The following is a 19,718-nucleotide window of genomic DNA, read 5'->3' as shown; positions in this document are numbered from 1 at the left end:
GACAGCGACGGCTCCCGGGACGGGGCGGGCCAAGGGCGGGTCGAAAGCTGGCGGCGGCGGAGGAGGAGGAGGAGGAGGAGGAGGAGGAGGAGACGGAGGGAGGCGGCAGCGGAAGAAGGAGGCGGCGGCGGGGCGGCGCCGCGCCGCAGCGTGGCGGCCCGGGCCCTCCCCCGCCGTCTGGGGGCCGCTGCTCCGCCCCGCTCGCCCGCCCGGCCCGCGGCTGCCGGGAGCGACTCCATGCGCTCGGGCCGCCAGTGCGCAGCCGCGGCGGAGCCCAGCCGGGGAGGAGGAAGCGGCGCGGCGCGAGGGGAAGGAGGCCGAGGCCGGCGGCGGTGGCGGCGGCTGATGGCTCCGCGGGCGGGAGGGCGGGCGAGGCGCGGGTGTGCGGGCCGCTAGCGCTCCCCGAGGCGGCAGCTCCGGTGGGCGAGGGGGCGAGGCGCGGCCGGCCCCTCTTGTGGCGGCAGCTCCGGCTCCGTGTCGGGGGCGCGGCGGTGGCAGGTCCGGCTCCTCGTCGCCTCCCTGCGGGCTGGTGTTATGGCCCCTTGGGGGAGCGCAGAAGGCTCCCCGGCTTGGAGGTCAGCGCAGCTCCTGCTCCTCGTCGTCTCCTGCTGCGGTAGGTACCGGGGGAGTGACGCCGCCCGTCCGCCTCCGTCTCCCGGGCCGGGAGGCGGCCGCCCGCCGCGGGGGAGGGGGAACAAAGCGGCCTTTCTCCCGGCCGGCCTCCGGCGGCGCGGCGGCCCCGGCCCGTGGCGGGGTCCCTCGGCCCACCCTGGGCCCTGGCGCCTCTCGGGACCGCCGCCGCCTTCCGCGCGGCGGCCCTGCTGGTGTCTCCGCACTTCCCTGCCCCCAGCCCCGTGTGTCGTCGTCCTCGTCCCCCCCCCCCCCCCCCCCCCCCCCCGCTCCAGAACTCGCTCCGGGTGTTCTCCTATTTGGGGGGGTGGGCGGAAATCTCCTCAGGGAAGTCCTTAAAGCTGAGGCTGGGATTGGGCCCGGCTGCCCTCGGCTGTCTCTCTCGCAGATGTACGTTGCCGGGAACTCCGGAGTTGGCGTGGGGCCGCGTAAACAAACCAACCCCAAATCCTCTGAGTCACGAATAATCGCAGTCTGTGGGTAATGGGGATGCTCAGGAGATGTTCCACGTCCGGCGGGGCTGGGACGGCCGCGGCCTGGGATCTGGGGGCAGAACGCGCCTCTCAGAGGGCCGAGGGGCTGGCGCGCTCTGAGTTTTGTGTCACATCAGCACAGGCCTTGAAGCCCTTCCAGGGACCTTTGCTTCTGCTCAGTCTGCTTTCAGTTCATGCGCGAATGGCATTTCGCTTATGGTTATAAACCCATCTTTAAACACAACTGCTAACGAAAAATACTTGTGTAAATGTGTTGGGGAACGTACTTATGTTGGCTTTTACAGTATACAAGTGGCCCAGGAATACACGATCGATCAAAACGCAGATACTTGACAATGAGAGTCGTCACATGTTTTCTCACGGACTGGTGTTTGTTTACGAAGTCGAGTGTAGGTTGTGTCCGTGGGCCCCCGACGCGAGAAGCAGCCTTTGGCACGGAGCCGGGCATGTGCCTTGCTCTGAGGAGGACAGCAACAGGGGCCCTGGTTTAGCAGTTTCTGAAGTGGATGCCTTTGCTTTAAACACGTGATCGAGCATATGAAATTGGAGTCTCTTTTACTGTTTAGGAAAAAACACTTGAGTCTGGAACATCAAGGTATTTCAGGTTTGTCTGTGCAGAGGGCTTTTGTCTGACACATGCCTGTGCTGCAAAGATCAGTGCAAACTATTAAGTGTAGATGTACCACATATGTTTGGAAGAACATTTCCCATTTCCTATTTACATGAGTAGAAGTAAGGTAGGCTTCTTCAAACAGCTACAGTTATGCCAGTATCTGTACCCGAATAGTTACTCTGGTATAGTTTAATTTTTGAGGGGGCCTACTTGCATGAACAAAGCGAGGTACTGACCAATCTTTGAAATGCACCCAAAGTCAAGGAAAAGAGTTTTAATATCTGTATAGACTGTTACAATTTTGGTATGTCAAAAGCTGAAGTGAAAGCACAAGTGGATAGGGGTTGGCTGATAGCAGAGCAGGAAGTGGTAGGGAAAATAGCAAGTCTGGATATATTAAGCTGTCCTTATGTTTGCATGCTTAATGTACTTAAGAAATTTAATTTCTGTGCAGAGGTTTTAACAAATTCTGTGTATTCATTTTATTATACTCGCCACAGAATTGGAAGTAAAAAGTCGAAATGATAATTGTGATATACCTCATCAGCCTGACTTCAGTAGATAGATTCAGATTGTGATGCTGTAATTTAGACAGTATTGTCAGCATTTTCACTATAACACTTTAAACTACAAGCTTAATCTTTAGTTAGAGAAAGAGCAACCAAATAAAATTCTTGCTGAATAACGTTTTTCATAGACCTTTAATCAAGGCTTTCCAAAGTTCAGCCAAGAATGAAGGCTCCGTAAGTTTCTTTTGCCTTGCTGGGAAACACATCACCCTCCATTATCGCCACTGCAGGGAAGGAGAAGCTGCTTCTGATTTTGATCAGTGTGCTGCCATATCCTCATGAGGGATTAATTTCTCTTAACAGTTTTTGTTACAAATGTCTGAAGTTCTGACCACTTTCACTGCTCACAGGAGAGGAACTTTCTCCTCCCCAGACTAGAGCATCCAAAATGAAAGCAAGTATTTGCTGTGTAGTGTAGCCCTATCTCTAGCTGTCATTTTGGTTTTTTCTGTTTGGGAGAAGGAAGTGGGAGTGGAAACTATGCCCTATGAAAGCATTTTACCTTCCTGTACAATGCTTTTAGTTCTTCCAGACTAAACTAATATAATACTGGCATCAGTTTGATCAAGGCACTGCTGACAGCAGAGCTCAGGACTGTGATGTTGATCCTGATAGATCATTATATTATTGCACGTTAAGGCTTTGAATACAGTAAGTTGTACTCACGGTAAATGCACGTTTGGAAAAGAACTGGTGCATCACTTCAGTTGTCTTCCATTATGCAGTTGCACAGATAGAATATCTAGAATTTTCCACTAATTAAAATACTAAATTCACCAAGGTTGATATGTGGGCATTGAGCTCTCCAGAGAATGTGTCTCTGTTTCCTTGTAGTTAGTGAATTTTTCAAACCTTCCTTCTGATGATGACTATAATTATAAAAATTTGAGAAGGTGGAATACTGATGAGTGAAATATTGGAATAGCACCGACTAAAGAGAATTATAGCTTGGTGGGGTGTTGGGCAATGGTATTTGTTTTTAATATGTCTGGCCTTCCTGTTGGCTTGAGAGTTTTATATCCAAGAAATAATTGATTGTTTATGTCTCTACATAATCCTGGCATGCCTTTTATTGAGACACATACAAAGACATTTCTGCATATCTCAAAGGCCCTAACAATTATCCGAGTTCAAAACAGAACCATATGTGGTACAAAGTAGGGTGTGGTTTTTTTTTTTAGGGGAAAAATGTCATTTGAGAAATCGGTCCTGTTCTTGAGGGCAGTGTTTTTCAAACCAAAGTTTGAAGATTGATCGACTGGAAATCAAATGAATCACAAATCATTTAGGTTGGCAAAGACCTTTAAAATCATCAAGTCTGACCATTAACCTAACACTACCAAGTCCATCACTAAAGCATGTCCCTAAGCACCACATCTACATGTCTTTTAAATACCTCCAGGGATGGTGATCTTACTTGTTTTCAGGTTAAAATATGAGCTTACATTGGAGAACTGAATTCCTAATGTTACCATTTTGTTTGATTTTTAGTTAACCCTTGGCAGGATGATGGTTTATATCTTACTGGTGGTGTGATGCAGCATTTTCATGACCAGTTTGGGAGGGATTGGTGTTCGAGAGCAGAGGCTGAGTTCTGAAAAGTCTCTGAGGCGGCACAGTGCAAAACCTGGGATGTGCTTTCCTTTGGATTGGAGTTCAGAAGCATGGGTACTTGGCTTCTTCAGATTTATGGAATGTCCAATTTTTTTATAGTCTTAACTATACTTGTCAGCCCAATATATTAATTTGGATTTCTGTCCCCCTGAACAGGAGACTACAGGAAACTTTTACAGTGTTCTGTACAGTTGGTGGTAGTCAGTGCAGTAGTACAGTAGGTAAACTTCCCTGCTCCTGGCTTCACCAGATGTAAGGAGTATCTAAGAAAAAATATTTGCAGTAGTAGGACAGTGAGGCTGAAACAGTTCAAAGGTAGAAGTGGGGGCAGATAGACATCAGTCTTAGTTCTCCTTATCTCCAGGATGGGTTTGGCTTCGGTGGGTACCTCTTGAAGCACTAATGACTGAGAAACATTAGAGGAGGTCAGAAAACACTTATTCCCCAATACTAGTTGAAACAATGTTGTATGTTACTACTGAGACTGCAATGCTATTTGACCTTACTCTGTCCCATTGAAGAAAGACATATTACACCTAAGCTTTAAAATGCTTAGTTTTGGGTTAGAACAACTCCAGGTTTCTGTGGTACAAATGTTGCTTGAGATTACATTGAGACTATATATATATAAAAATCATTATTCATTTGGTTTTAAGATAAGGCAGGTAAAATTAGCATAGAAGTTCACTGGTCAGGACCCAAATTCTACTTACATGTCAATCTGCTAATGATGGTATGAGGAAGATTAAATAATTCTTCAGGTTTGTTCACCTTGTTTGAAAGAATAGCCAGAATCATGTAAGCAAATAAAGTCTGCCAGCCAGTTTATTTAATTTTCTAAAGAAGTTGAAGTGTAAAGCCAGAACAGACTGTCCTACAGGAATGGCTTGACTTAATAAATTATTGTACCTTAAACTCCTGAATATCACTCTTTAGTGATACATTTGTGATGTACTGAACAGATACATTTTGCTAAGCTGTAAATCATATTATTGGCAAAACTGCTGCATTTAATTTATTAGAATGGTTTTGTAGTCCTTGAAGTGAAAATGTCCTAATTCCAATGGCATAGAAATTGTCTAATAAGTTGATATGTCAAGTTGTGCAAGTACATATATATTCAACTGACTGTTCAGAGTATCTATGAGGTCATGTGGACAATATTCAAAGTAGTGCTCATTCGAGATGCAAAGCAAAAAAACACATCCTATACAATCTCATAGCAAAAAGTTTGAAAATTTAATCTAAGGTAGTTGGTGTAATTGTTACTATGCTCTAAATGAGAACATTGTCAGCCAGAGGAAGAGCAGAGAGGTACTTGTGACTGGAATCAGGACAGAAGCCATCTGACTCCATCCCTGTCATCAGAGCAAAGCATATAATTAGCATGGCTTTTTTGACTGTTTCTGTCATTGCTAGGAGAGGAATTGCTCTCCTGGGTTAGTGTTGGAAGGGCCCTACAGGTGAATTTGTTTGACTCCTTTCCTTTAGTCAGTCCTATTTTAGTGTCAAAGAGATGCAAACTATTTGTATGGGTATTCTTTTCAACTAAGATCTAAATACATTGTTTTATACTTGACCTGGCTAAAACTTGCAGTTATGATCTGTCTTGTGGTTCGTTAACAGATCTCAAATTTTAAACTTAGTATCTGTGGTATGTTAGGTAGATCCCTCCACAAATCATTTATTTTTTACTATATGCCTTAGTTTCCCAAGCTGTAGACACTATTTTCATACTTGTCAAGTATAATTCACCAATTTCCTACAATTTAAAAAAAATTCATGAGTGCTGTTTGTACTGGGTAAATAGCGTGGTTTTGCTTTCCTAGATGTCTCTGCATTTTCCACTTCTAATGTTCCATTTATGTTGTCCCAGATAGTTAATTATGATGTTAATACTGGAACAGCTGAGATAGCTAGGCAGTAATTGAAAGAGTGTCATTTGTCAACAACCTGGGATTTTTTTGGCTTGTATGCATTTCAGAATTACTAGCTGTAACATTTTGCAGTACTGATTATTACTGAGGTGTCAGCTGGTCGGCAAGATTCAGCCTGCTTAATTTACATGGTGGTAAGAATCACTGGGTACCAGTGCATTTGATACTAGGGAAGTTGGTTGTAGAACCGAGTTCCTGTGTTTATCCCCTCAGTAAAAATAAATGCTTATAGAAAACAAATGTGTTTATCAGGCTATATGATACCATACTCTGAAGAATTGTGTTCTGACTATATTTTTTTTCTACACTTTATTTTTTGCTGCAGTTGTTACTTTACTAATGCTTTATTACATGAAGGTTTACAGTTGCATTGAAATATATAGTATTGATTCTTCTGAGTATCTAAGTTTAAATACTAAATTTAACATAACTGACAAATCAGTGCAAATACTTTAAAAAGCACTATTCTAAATTGTGGTTCTGATTTGTTTCTCTGAACAGATGCTTTAAATTTGGATATACTGTAACTTTTGTACATTGTTAACGTGTTGATGATGACTTTTTAGCAAGACAACCTTTCTGCTAGGTTTTTTTTCCTGCTATTCTATTTGACACTCTGAATTTTAGGTTATGAGGGAATTCCTGTATAGCTGTCTCATCTGTTTTGTGAGGAACAGCTTTCTGGAATTAGGCAGGAAAAAAAAGTTTAGACTCCCCCCCCCCCAACATATTTATTACTGAACTAAAAGTAAATTAACAAGCAAGAATAAGACACACACACACACACACCAATTTAAGAAAGCTTACCAGTAGAGCATATTTTGAAGGGGGGGTAAAAAGTTACATTAAAACATTTTGCTTAGTAGCTTGAGTTGTCATAAGATGGTCTCTCATTTAAGCATTTTGTGACTCACCAGTATTCTGCCAGATACCTTTAGTTGGTTGTGGCATTTTTTGATGTGCAAGAAAGCTGAACTTGCTCACTCTTCGTGAGCTATAAGCTTTCCACAAAACAATGGAAGTGAACTAGTTGTGTTTCTCTAAGTGGAAAGTACACTTGAACTATGTATTAGGATGTGAACTGCATGTTTTCACCCATCTGATTGTGTGTCTGTAATTCATGACTACCCTTCCTTTAACCTCTGAGATGTTTCCTCTAAGTGGAAGCCCCTGGGACTGACTCTGGGTAATCAGAGCAGACTTTTTAAGTCAGTTGCAGCCAGAAAACAGTAGAGTGATCCTCTAACAAGCAGCGTGAGCACACTTTGGCATGTGGTAGAAGTCTATAATGAAGTTACTTGTGTTTAGAAGTTAGGAAAAAATGATTCTGCTAAAGGCTCCAGTAACTTGGTTCATACAAAGCTGGAGTAATAAAGCCTATTGGGAGACATAGATAGGTCCCTCTGAAAGTACAGATTGTGAGAACAGTTCTTTCATGAAAAAAAAAAAATCGGATTTTGTTTTTCCTCTAATTTGTATAGTGTTATTAGTAATAAGATTGTTCTAGTCAATGATGTCTCTTAAAAATCTAGTGATCTTACTCATTCAAGGAACTGCTTCTTTAGAAAGAACTTTTTAGTAACTGAAGGTGAGCAGTTCAGAACAGAAAATGGAAGTCTTGTTGATGCATCTGGTAGAGGGAAGGCATGTGCTTACATTCATGTGCTTTGGCTTCTAGATTTTAGCTGTGTATGAATTTTCATAAGACTATGGTTAGTGCCTTTTTTTCCTATACTTTACAAAGTGTATTAGAATCCAGTGACTTAGTATACCCAGATAGGATGTTTTCCTTCTATGAAATTGTATTTTGAGTATCTCAAGTAAAAAAGTAAAAGCTTCAGTTAGGGATATTGTAGTAAGTGGGTCTGAGACAGATAATGAATAGGTCACATGGAGTAAACAAATCCGTATAAGTGTTCCTCTTATCGCATAGTTTTAAGTGGAGGCTTTAACCCTCCCCTCCTTTTTTCCAGCATATAGCAACAGAGTCATTTCCAAAGAGAGAATTATTCTAGAGTCCTAATTAATGTGCTGGTTTATTCACAATATTGTTGTATTTACTCCAGTCTGCTCTTCATACTACTAAGCAATTACATTTTTCACTTGCTCTCTTCTAAAGTGCTCTGTGAGAGTGCACAGGGATTTAACTCAAAATGCATGTCTAAACCATATGGAAATATTTGTAACTGGACTTGGGAGAGTACATCTTTAATTTTTTTTCCGCAATTGATAATTTTTTAAAAGTATGGAGACAGAACATTTGTCCTTTCCATGATATTTAAAGATTTTGAAAGAGATGTCTATTGGTGAGTCTGGAAGATGCGTGGTAAAATCATCAGTCACATGTCTCTTTATCCCAGCAGCATTCAGTTGGAAGTACTGACTGGGATGGATTTGGGTAGTTGTGTAATTAGTAGAAATGGCTTCCCTCATCAGAGCACCTTCCAATTTTCATGTTTCCTACCTAAAGGTACCGAAAGAGCAACCAGTTCCATGGCTAAAGTTCAGCTAGTGTCTGTGGTTAGAGATATTCATGAAGACTGGAGAGCTGAGATGGTAAGGAAGGGAAAGATTGGGATATCTTGGGAAGGCACATTCATGACTAAAGGTGGCAGAACCGTTCTTCAGTGTGGAAGAGAAACCCAAGCTGTCTGGGAGAGCAGCTATTGTTTAAGAGGCTGTGCAAGTGGAAGGGAGGAAGGGAACTAGCTCTTTAATTTTATGGGATGTTATGGTGGCCGAGTGAGCATCTAATCAGTCTAGCAGTTTACTCCTACAAGTTATCAGCAAGCAAGAAAAGGGGGTTGAGTGCAGGAGGAGCTCAGGAATCACATGAGGTATCGCTCTCAGGTCTTCCAGGTATTCTCAGGCAGTGGGATGTTACAGAAACATTAGATTGTTGCATTTTACCTGTGCTTTAGAAAATAAGTGGATGAACAGAGATATTTGAACATTTTGTAACTCAGCGAATGACTTTTGTCAGTGCTTTGAAATATCCTGTTTTGTGACCCTGCTGTGTGTTCCTCTTTCTGGCTGATACTGGCATTTGGCAATTGTGTGCTCTTTAGCAGCTGGATGTGCCTGGGAGCTGTATGTTTCTAGAGTCCGGTTGCTACTGTCCTCCCTGTTGCTGCTGATCCAGCTAACGCTGTTTGCAGTGCCTGTTGCCGAAGTGTTGTCTAGTTTGTCTCACTCCAATCCCTGATTTCAAGTTATCTGTTGTGTCTGTCATCTGTGCACACTGTAACAAAGCTTCAGTGGTATCACAGTTCTCATGTAAACGGCAATCCGGCATACCAAAGCTGAGTGATAATGTTGCTAATCTCCTGTTAAGTCCACAATACTAGCTTTCTGGTTTTCTTCATCCATTGTGGAAATCTGGGATAGTACTGCCTGTACCGCCGTTTCACCTTTATGCTGTAGATGAATAAGGCTTGGGAGAGGGCTATACCTTTATCCTCTTGCCTTAGTGAGGAACACAGTCTGCTTTCCCCACTATCTGTTGGAAACACACAGCTTGTGTGTGGTGCTTCTGGGGTCCATGAGGAGTTTTCCCGGAATAAGAGATCCTGTGTTCTAAATGTGCAGATTAGAAGGAGCAGCAGTGCTGCAATGACATCTCCCAGGGATCTAGTAGTGCTTGATAGCGAGTTTTTGGAATGAGTATCATGACATACGCAGCTGTACATCTGTCTTAAAATGTTAATTAAAAGCATGGAGGCCAGGAAGATGTATATGGGAAGTAAGTGAGTAAGTCTACATTTGAATCTCTTTCACCAGTTTTCTGGAACTGTCCCTAGTCTGTGGCTTTACAAAGGAGGTGGATCTGAAGTCTGGATGCAGCCATTTAGTGTTGGACATGAAGGAATTTGGCATAAAATGCAATAGCTTTCAGAAATGATTAATGACCAAAATAAAATTGAATTTTAAGTTTTTAATCTGAGATCCTGCTTGCTGACCATACACACTGCATGTTTGGGAGCCAATAACGTGCCCAAAGCATCTAATTTGAAATAAGCATGCACAGTTTCTCAGGTGTCTGTGTTGTTCAAGTAGAATGATCACATCAAACAGGTTTTTTCAAGGAAGGTGAGTTACTCTGATGGGAAGGAGGTCTGAACTAGCTTTAAACTTGGGACTTTTTGAACATAGTTTATAAATTATTGCTATGAACATAAGGATCATGGCATCAGATTCTTATTAAGCAATTCCTTCATGCCTGTACTGAAATCCTGTGTACTTTGATGTATTTTTGAAGTGTCTGAAGATATTTTAATTTCTTTAGACATGTAATCAGAGTTTGTGTTTTGCAGTTTATGGGGTTTCATTGTTCTGGGTCTACTTTTCTTGCTATATCTGGAAATTTGCTATTAAACAGGAAGGACATGTACTTAAATGAGCGATATACTTCATTATATAAAAGCAGATAAATAGAAATTCGAACATGTAGGCATTATGTCTGACATTGATCTTGTACTTGTCACCATGCTATGTCACATTTTTTGCTATTTTAAAATTCAGTGCCACCTTTTATAAAGGGTGTAGGAGCAAGTGCTGAATTTTGTTAGCAGTTTGGCTTTTAATAGAGTGAAATGTCTGCCTGTATATGTAATTTTTTACCCTTTATTTTACAGCTGAATTACAGAATCATAGAATCATCTAGGTTGGAAAAGACCTTGAAGATCACCTAGTCCAACCATTAACCTAACATTGACAGTTCTCAACTACACCATATCCCTAAGCGCTATGTCAACCCTATTAGTCCATTGAAACCTAATTTACCCATTTTCCCCTTCAAGCCACGTTTCTTAGAAAGGAAACCGATAGCTATTTGAGCCTTAGAACCTTTCTGTAGCAGTACAGAGTGAAGCATCCCCTGTTGTAGCATGGTCATGATTATTTTTTAAATAAAATATTACCAAGTACTGTATTCTTCAGTTAAACTTCTCAAGAGGTAGGATTTACATATTTGTGTAGGGCAGACTAAGAACTTCTGTCATTAATCCACAACTTTGTTTCCTAAGCTAAGACTTTCCGTGCTTAAATTTGTCTCCTGTTAGTTTTGTTGACTGTTGCCTTAGCCCTTCCTTAGTAAAGTTAGTCATTGACTTAATCCATAATTCTGTGTTGGTGGAAGTTGACAAAATCAAGGTAAATCTTTGGTTTTCCAATGTGCATGTGATTTTGTGTAAGTACTACTAAGTCCCATGGTTGCTTTGAATATGTATATACATATACAAATATGTATATACATGTTTGGAATTTTAATCCACACTCAGCCTTGACTTTGCTGTGCTTGGTTGTGATGTTTAAATTTTACTGCTGGCATCAATAAGATCAAAGTCAAATCAGAATGAACTGCTTTAAAAAAATGTAAAATTATTACCTGCAGATTGGCAATTGTAAGCAATGAATTTAACTTTAGGAACTTTCACTAGTGTGTTTAGTAATTCAAAATTGTCATTATAAAAAGCTGCATTTGAAAGTTTTACCCACCCAGGATTATTGTAGGACATTTATCTCTGTTGTAGGTGGTCCACATTAGAAACCTATACAGTTCGGTTTGCTTTGAGAGGACAAAGGCCAACAGGAATGCCATCTGTACCATCCCTTCTAGTGAGAGCAAGCCCAACAGTTACCTTCTGGGGATTGAACTGGCTAAAATACTTCGAGTGAATACATAGGTCTCTTGAGAAATCAAGTTGTCTTGTTGCCCAAACACTGGTAATGACTGAATCCATGTAAAAGTTGTCTTGTAATGTCAATGCTTAGCCTCTGAGTACTTCTGCAGACAATTCAGAAAGGAAAATCAAGTAAATAGTCAAGTGGATAACAATCAGTGATGAAGTATAAACAGTGTAAGAATTTGCAAGTATTCTGTCTTCACAGTATCTACTTTATCACAAATAAGCCTCGCTCTTCAGTTTTGCAATCTATATCAACTTGAAAGTACTTCTTAATTTTAGAACGTAGTATATGTATATACTATCAATAAAAGATGAGGAATGGAAAGTTCAGATACCATGAAATATTCCAGACTTCTTTTATACTTCTTTCCCAGAACTGTGCCTCTTGTAGTGATATCCTCTTCCTTTTTTGAATAGCCAACACACAGTGAAACCAATGCCTTTAAACTGTGGATTATTATTATTCATTAGGCAGAGTTGTGAGTAAGGAATTGTAAGGGATGTAATCTGCTTTCATCAATGCACAAGTGTAACAATGCTTTTCATGCAAATTGAAACGAAGTTACATCCAAAAGAATACAACTGCCTGTAAAGTTTGGTAACTGGTATTGACATAAAAACTACTATCTCTTTCACATAGCTATTTTTCCAAAGCATTCTTAGTCCTTTTCTTCAAAAAATCATTTTGTTTCATTCATACACAGGTTGAATCTGAGTGTCCTGACAAATAGCTGGTGTTTGAGTTTCTTTCCCTAGTTGACTGTTACTTCATATGTGTCACCTCTTTGTAAAAGAACACCTGTGTGTCAAGCAGTGACTTGCTGGTACTGAGCTTTCTTCTTAAAAACAGGCTTATACCAAAAGAATACTATTAACCTAACTTGCATGTGAATTTACTGTGCTTTACTGATGTGACATGCTTGGAAACAAACCTTCAATTAATATTTTTCTTTTAAAATATTCTTTGTGTAGTTGCCTGAAATCTCTTTATTATCTGAGGTTTAAGTGTTAAGATAGACTAATAACCCCTCACACTGACAATATTCCTGTAAAGTATTGATGTTTGCACGGTAGAAGCAGAAGCATGGAAAATAAATAGCTGTTCCATGGTTGTGCATGAATAGAGTTTGTTAGTCCACATTTCTGGTCCTATGCTGATTTTGTGTGTGAGTTTGAAGTGGGGAGCATTGTTTTGGCTTAACTTAAGGCAGAGTCAGTGTGGGAAAAGGCAGACTTATTAAAGGGATGAGAGGCAACAGGAATGTGACTTACTGATCTGAACTGCTCTTCAGAGAAGTCTCAATTCTCAGTGCAGGCAGACTCGTCTGCCCCTCAGAGGGAAGATAAAGGGTGAAGAGTGGTCCTGAAGTATTTAAGTGCAAACAGCAACCTTTTGGGAAAGATGCAGCTGCTGAGTTTTCATTGTGGAACTGGATATAGGCTACTTTGAGAGCAGTGTGTCTGTTCTACTTTATTTAAAACTCTAACTCCTATCCTTGTCTGTTTTTACAAATGTGACTACCAACTAATTTCTCTCATTCCCAAAATGCCAGTCCTTTTCTGCTCATAAGAAATGTTCCATATATTTTGGTGGTTGTTTCTTAAGTGAATGGATGCAACCTGCTTTAAAAGGTTTGGTGATGATCTGCTGCTGCCCCTTAGAGAGCTCCTTCAGACTAGCTACCATTTATTGGCAGCAGACAGGTAGAACATTTTTTATTATGGACTATTGTATTCTGTGTGGAATGTCTTACATTTAGTAACAAGAAATGTTACAAGGAAACCTTTACATTGGAACACAAGTAGAAATGTATAATTTTTTTCTTGAAATACTAACTGGATTTTTGGGACTGTTACTCTTCTACCAAATGTAATAGAAATAGTCCAAAGTATTTGGAAGTTGTGGGGGATGTACAGATGTGCACAACTGCTCTTACTTATGCTGTGTGATCCATGGGAAATAAGGCTCAGGTTGATATTCAGATCGCCAGATAACAGTGAATATGCATACACTAAACAACTGAAGTGTTTTCTGGAGTATCAGGTTGTGGACTGGGTGGGCAGTAATTATGTAACTTGACCTTCAGTCATCTGGTGTTTATCTGAATGATTCTTGGCAGGGATTTCCTCAGAGGAAGAGTTAAAACACGTTTCGATATAGTATCCATATATTTAATAAGATTTTTTAGGAAGCTGGAGTGCAGAAAAAAAAAGTTGTCAAAACTGTTCTCAGGAAGGAAGTTAATGACTCATGTAAACATGTGTAGTGAGAATTTTTTTTGGTCAAGAAAGGAATAGATGAGAAGAGCTTGTGTCAAGGCAGAAGTGGAGATAAGGTGTAGTAGGAGTAGGGATAGCATACTGGAAGGTAATTATAAATATGAATGTCACGGTAAATGGTGATAAGGATTTTGGAAATACCTGTTAGATCACATTCTCTCCTCCAAGGTGTTAATTCCAGTTGTTATGTTTAAGCCTCCCTTCCTATTTGTACTTTTGTCATAGGAGCTCTGTCCTAGAGAGAGCATCTGTGTGTGTATGCATTCACTTGTGGCTACCTGCTTTTCCCTCCCTGGGGAAGCTGGTGCTTTGGTAAGGTTTTTCAGCGTACTGCTGTGTGAGGCTCTCTGCTTTCTTGGTGAACGTCCCAGGACCTGGAGGGGCTGGAGAGCATGTACCTGTGTGAACCCCCTTTCCTAGTTTTGCTGGTGGGATGGGCATGTGGGTAAGCCTAAGAACAGGGGTACTGGAAATCGGTAGCCTCGTGCCGGCCCTGTTGAAGCTGAGAGGGGTGGTACAGTCCCGAGTGTGGCTGTGTGAGAGGAGGCAGCTTATTTCTTGGTTATTCATCTCTCTAGGGCTTTTTCATTAAGATGGTAACATTAGGTGGAAGTGAATGGGACAATTCACACCTCTGTAAATGTGCCTATTTCAACTATCTAACTTCTTGGAAATCTGTTTGCTCTTTTGAATTGCTGTGAACTTGCACCTAAAACATGAAGGTTCAGAGTGCAGTGAGACACCAAATCTGAGTTTATTTGACCCTGAGATAAATAAAGCATGCATCATGAATTTTATAGACGTTCCCACGTTCTTACAAAGTGCTCGGATTGAAATGATTCTGCTGTGCTGAGGTACATGTATGTGGTTGACAGAGGGTCAGGGTGGGAATATGTGTGCATGTTTGAGAGGGAAAGCAGGATATAGTTCAAATTCTGTGTTAGATAAAAGAGTGAAATAAAGCTGAAGGATGCAGGACTTACCTTGCATGCTTAGAGCTACTGTAATGTAATAAAACCTGGGATTTTGACCTGTACAATGTGAGACTCTTACCAGCTCTATTGAGAGTAGGCACAGAAAGTGCATTTAGGGTCATACAAACAGCCTTTATTGTACACTATGGCATCTACCAAGTCATTGTGATTTCTTAATTACTGTGACAAATACTCCCCTTGCAAAAAGCCAAAACCAGAATCCATATAGTAAATTAGTGGTGTGTCTACCTTAACACATTAAATTTTTCCAGTGGTAATTTGTGTGTCTCAGGGATGTAGTTTGGCAGCCCGGAAATGATACACTTAAGTGTTCTGAAACAAACTTTGTTCTGCCCTCCTTGGCTAATGTTATGTACACTATGGCTGTCCTGAAAGCATGCTGTACTCTGCTGTATTGCAGCTGTATAAACTGGCTGTCAAGTGAAATGCTTGTTCAACTCTACAGAAAGGATTTGTTTGCTTCATTTTGCAATTGTAGAGTCATAGTACTATCCAACACCCTTGTTTCTAGTTCCTGATAGTAGAAGATTGTGGGGTTTTTTTGTCTTTTCTAACTACTGGAAATCCCCATGGCAATAGGCTCCAGTAACCTGCAGTACTGTGCAGTGTGAAGAGAAGTATTCTGGCTGTTTGATGTGCACTTATCGCATATAAAGGTGGAAGTGTTAACTGTCTTTATATTGCAATTACTGTTTGACAACTGTTTTCACATAATCTCTCCTCTCTCTATAGCTGCCTCCAGCACAATTAATGTAATTAAGACTTGCCCGAATGCTTCCTGAAGTTTCCACTTTCGGAAAGGGACAAGCCTTTACCTTCCGTGTTCAGAATTTTGAACTCTGTTCTGAGTGATCTGGGGAAGAGAGGGAAGGTGAGGCATGATGAGGAGTTGTTAGCACAGCTGTAAGTCAAAAGTTCTGTTTCACTTGGTTTTACTATCCTGTTGTGGTTCTTTAGTACTAATAGTTTTATCACTTCTTAACATTACTCAGGTTTAGCCATTCTTTCCTTTGTGCTTCCCACCACCTGTAGATCTGTCCATGAGAAACACAAAGCCATCATATTTGCTTTCTTCAAGCCCTCTTGACTCTGCTGTGGTTCCTATAAAGAACTGCCATTTGATTGTTTTGGCACCTGGTGTACTGGGATTTCCAATTGTTTTATGTATTGTGTTTTTTTATTGTCCTTTCCTTCACCTGATAGAAATGTAAGATACACAGTTTTCAAAAAGCAGTGAGCTCTGTGGAGTGAGAGTTGTTTTTCTTGTTTGTACAGTTCTTGACACAATAAAGCTATAATCATGATAAAAGCTTATTTGCGCTGTTATGAAAAAATGCAGTAGTACGTTACTGTGTTTTACAGACACCTTGAGCTAAGTAAAGAAGACTCTAAACTTTTTGCAAATTTATTTTTAAGACACTGCATAGTGTTTGAAATAAAAGGTGTTAAACTCTTTTACAGGTGTACTCCTGCTAATGTGCAAGCTACAGCACCAGCATCAGTCTTGCAGGACAAGAATCGCAGGACTAATAGCAGATAACATGGAAGGGAAGGGGGGGGGGGGAAAATCCGCTTTCCAAAAAGAGAAAGAAATACTAGTTTGGGTGTTAAGAGATATACACCTGTTTGTCTATTGTTTTTTAATTATATAAATACATACAGACTATTTCTAGACTTTATTTTAAAATATCCATGGGACTTCCCGAAGTTTCCTGTTTTAGAATCAATGAAGTAGCTGTAGCAGACTTCTTGAAGTGTACACAGGTCTTGCATAAAATACTAGAGAGAAGATAAGTTTTCCTGGATTATAAATTTTACTGGATATTTCCCTTATCATTTGTTTCCTTTGATGAAACTAATTTGTTTGAACAAAATAACATAAAAGTAGCAAGGCTGCCACATACAGAATTCTTACATGGGTGCTGAGCGTACTCATGCAAGTATGTGTGCACACATGTTCGTACCAGGAATATGCCTTGGGTATTTTAAGATCTGATTCTTAATTAAAGAAGTTATTAATCTGAGTAAAATCAATTTCATATCTTGTAGGCAATCTGTCTTCTATTAATGTCTGCCTTTTTTGAATAGAAGCAATTTGTGGTGCATTTTGAGGAATGCAGTATGTTATGACTGACAAGTTGTAGCAAGTTCATCTGTTACTCTTCCTAAGTCATGAGGATATTTAATAAACAGCATAGTTTAAGCAAGTCTAGAAAATCAGTGTAACTAATTAATAGCCTTTGCTATTGTAGTGATTGAAATTTTGAAGCTGACAAGTGACGGTAGGGAAGGAGCTATGTGGATTGAATGTCTTTTTAATAGTGAGAATGGAAGCATCTACATGTTGTGGTCCCCTAGTAACTGAGTGACACCTCTACTTCTGTCTGCTATAACTAGGCCAGATCAAATTATTCATAATAAATAATGAAATTAATTTTGCACGTGGGTGTTTGCACGAGATTAACAAAAAGCATTGTTTTACAGATGTTAGAGGCACAGGCAAGAAAGAAGCTCATTGCCTTAGGAGCTCTTCCCTCCTTTGGCTGTGTTTTTTGCTGTGTTGCAGTCCGTAGGAATGATGGTATGCTGAGTTACTCTGTGCAATTTTACTTCTACACTTTAATTAGTTCAGTGAAGCATTAATAAGGGACAGAGACTCTCTCCTGTGTTACTGGAAGATAGCTGGGCAGACTGCATGACATTTAGTGTAAGTTCAGTTTCAGTCTGAATAGGTGCTGGGGGTCTAAAAACTCCGGTTTCCAGACTTTGCATAAACAAGTCCGCACAAGCATTTGCAAGGTCTGTGGTTTCTGTGAACTTTTTTTTGTCAATTAAAGAAAACAAGCTTTCTTGGGAACTCAGCACTGCTTTTTAATTCTATCAGAAAGAAACTAAAACTCACTGAAGAGTATAAAAGGTTGTCAAAATCAAAGTCATATTTCTAGTAATAAGTAGCAAGAAGTGAAGAAGACACAGTTTTATCTTTCAAATGAGGGTATTTTTCCTACATGCAATAAACATGATGTGCTTTTATGATTCTTTTACTTGATGTATGTGCAAAAAGTTCATGTAAATATACTGCTGCTTCACTACCTGTTCCAGTGAATGGCTTGCATTCCACTCAGTTATGTCATTACAGTGAATGCTGTTAATTCTAATTTATTGTTGTTACCTTCATGAAGGCAGAGTTGAAGCTCAGCAGGAATATACTCTTGACTCCAGTATTCCTTAGTTTGCTCAGGCCAATGTTCCAGAAAGAATCTAGCAAATCTAGAAATTATGGTTAGATTTCTTAATCCCCTACTTCTGCTCTGGTCAGAAGTATGAAATTTCCTCCTTGATTTCTGCCTGAATGAGCCTTTCTGTTGAAAAAGACTTAAATAGCTTTTGTAATTATATTTTATGAATCCAACAAGCTTTATGAATTTCAAATCCACTATTCTCTGGATATATCTTAGGCGATTACTTTTTTCTTTTTTTTTTTTCTTTCTAAGATGCTATTTTTTTTTTTCCTCTTCTGTCTTGAGTTGCTGGTCACATGAGATGTAGACTCCATAATAAAGATGCAGCAGTGGAGCAGTGTTTTCCTTCTCTTCAAAAATCCTCGTGATTCTCCCCCACCCCCCAATATCAAGTACTCCTACACTATTTAAGTCTTTTTTGGAAAAAAATAAGTTCTAAGTCTGAGTCATGCTGTCATCTGGAACTAGAAGCTTGGATGTTTTGAGGGTTCGTGGTAGGAATTCATGGGGTAATAGCAGATATTTTCATTTCTGCAACCTTATAATAGATTTATGATGGCTGCAGTCATTAGTTTATGAATAATGATTTCGTGTCTTCTGTTAGCACTTTTCAAGATGGAATGGAATCAAATCATTTGAAGAAAACAGGATAACCAGCAGTATTTTATTTTAAGAATATATGACCTGAAGCCCTGCTTCTTCTGACTTCTGATACAGGCCTGAAGTCTTATGGCTGACTAGATATTTGGGTTTTGGTGTTGGGGTTGGTGGGTTTTTTTTTCCTAGATATAATATACTAGCTGTATGTAGGCTGTTGCCTGCTGCCATTTGTTCCTGTAGTTACAAGGAATTAAGATGGGAAATCAATCTAAACCTGCATGGAGCAAAACCAGGTTTTTTTAGTGCAACAGTGACTTAAAGAAACTGTAGTAGATAAAAGTATGAAACATGTAAAGAATATGAATCAAATCTGAAATGCTCATCCCCCTACTGTATAAGCGCTGTGCAGCCCACACATCGAAATTTTCCCCTAGTCTGGCACTTCTCAATGTGAAATACTTTTAGTATCTGCAGTGGAATTTCAGAAGAATAGTTACTGCAGTTGAACATGTACAAAGGCTCTGAACAGTCCTTTGTTAAAATAATTGAGTTTTATTATTTTAAACATAGCTGTTTAAAAGAGGTGGAAACTTTGGCTTTTTCTAGGTTTGTAAGTAATATGGCAGTGGAATGTTTTCAAACAGGACGGCAAATTGTTAGGTTCACATTCATGATAGGGTTTAATCTGTTAAGAATAAGCACCTAAGCCTTATAAAAGAGATAGTTCATTTAAGGATGGGTAGACAGTATAGTCTCTCGTGCTTTTATTCCCCCCCCCCCAGTTTCTGGTCTACTCCCTTTTCCTCTGATTTCCTTATCTTTTTTTTTTAAAGTTACTTGAGATTTATCTGAAATTTAGAAGACTGTATTCACTGTTTGAACTGTTTAATTGGTTTTAGTAATCTGTGGGGTGTTTTTTTTTCTGCTTTCTGTCTGATCCAAAATGCTGTGCTAGATTACCACCTGAGAACACATACAATTTGCAGGCAGTGGTCAGTCAAGTAACTCCTTTATACCTGGCTGGGCAGAAGTAGACGGTTTGACATGAATAGAACTA

General features: G+C 40.2%; 1 protein-coding gene across 3 annotated transcripts in view; it reads left to right on the top strand.

Moving 5' to 3' along the window:
* Positions 1-349: 349 nt before the first annotated feature.
* LRP12 (LDL receptor related protein 12) overlaps positions 350-19,718 on the top strand; it is a 50,561-nt gene continuing 31,192 nt past the window's right edge. The window contains exon 1 of one of the 3 annotated variants that reach the window (XM_074886378.1): positions 350-613. In XM_074886378.1, coding sequence (XP_074742479.1) covers positions 535-613 — 79 coding nt within the window. In that variant the 5' untranslated portion in view covers positions 350-534. The remainder of the gene's footprint in view (positions 614-19,718) is intronic. The other 2 variants (XM_074886388.1, XM_074886371.1) reach the window with 2 other exon arrangements.

The sequence above is a fragment of the Strix uralensis genome, chromosome 1 (assembly GCF_047716275.1).
Source record: "Strix uralensis isolate ZFMK-TIS-50842 chromosome 1, bStrUra1, whole genome shotgun sequence".
Classification (NCBI taxonomy): Eukaryota; Metazoa; Chordata; class Aves; order Strigiformes; family Strigidae; genus Strix; species Strix uralensis.
The sequence above is the reverse complement of the archived record's forward strand: the minus strand, read 5'-3'. Positions and strand labels throughout refer to the sequence as shown.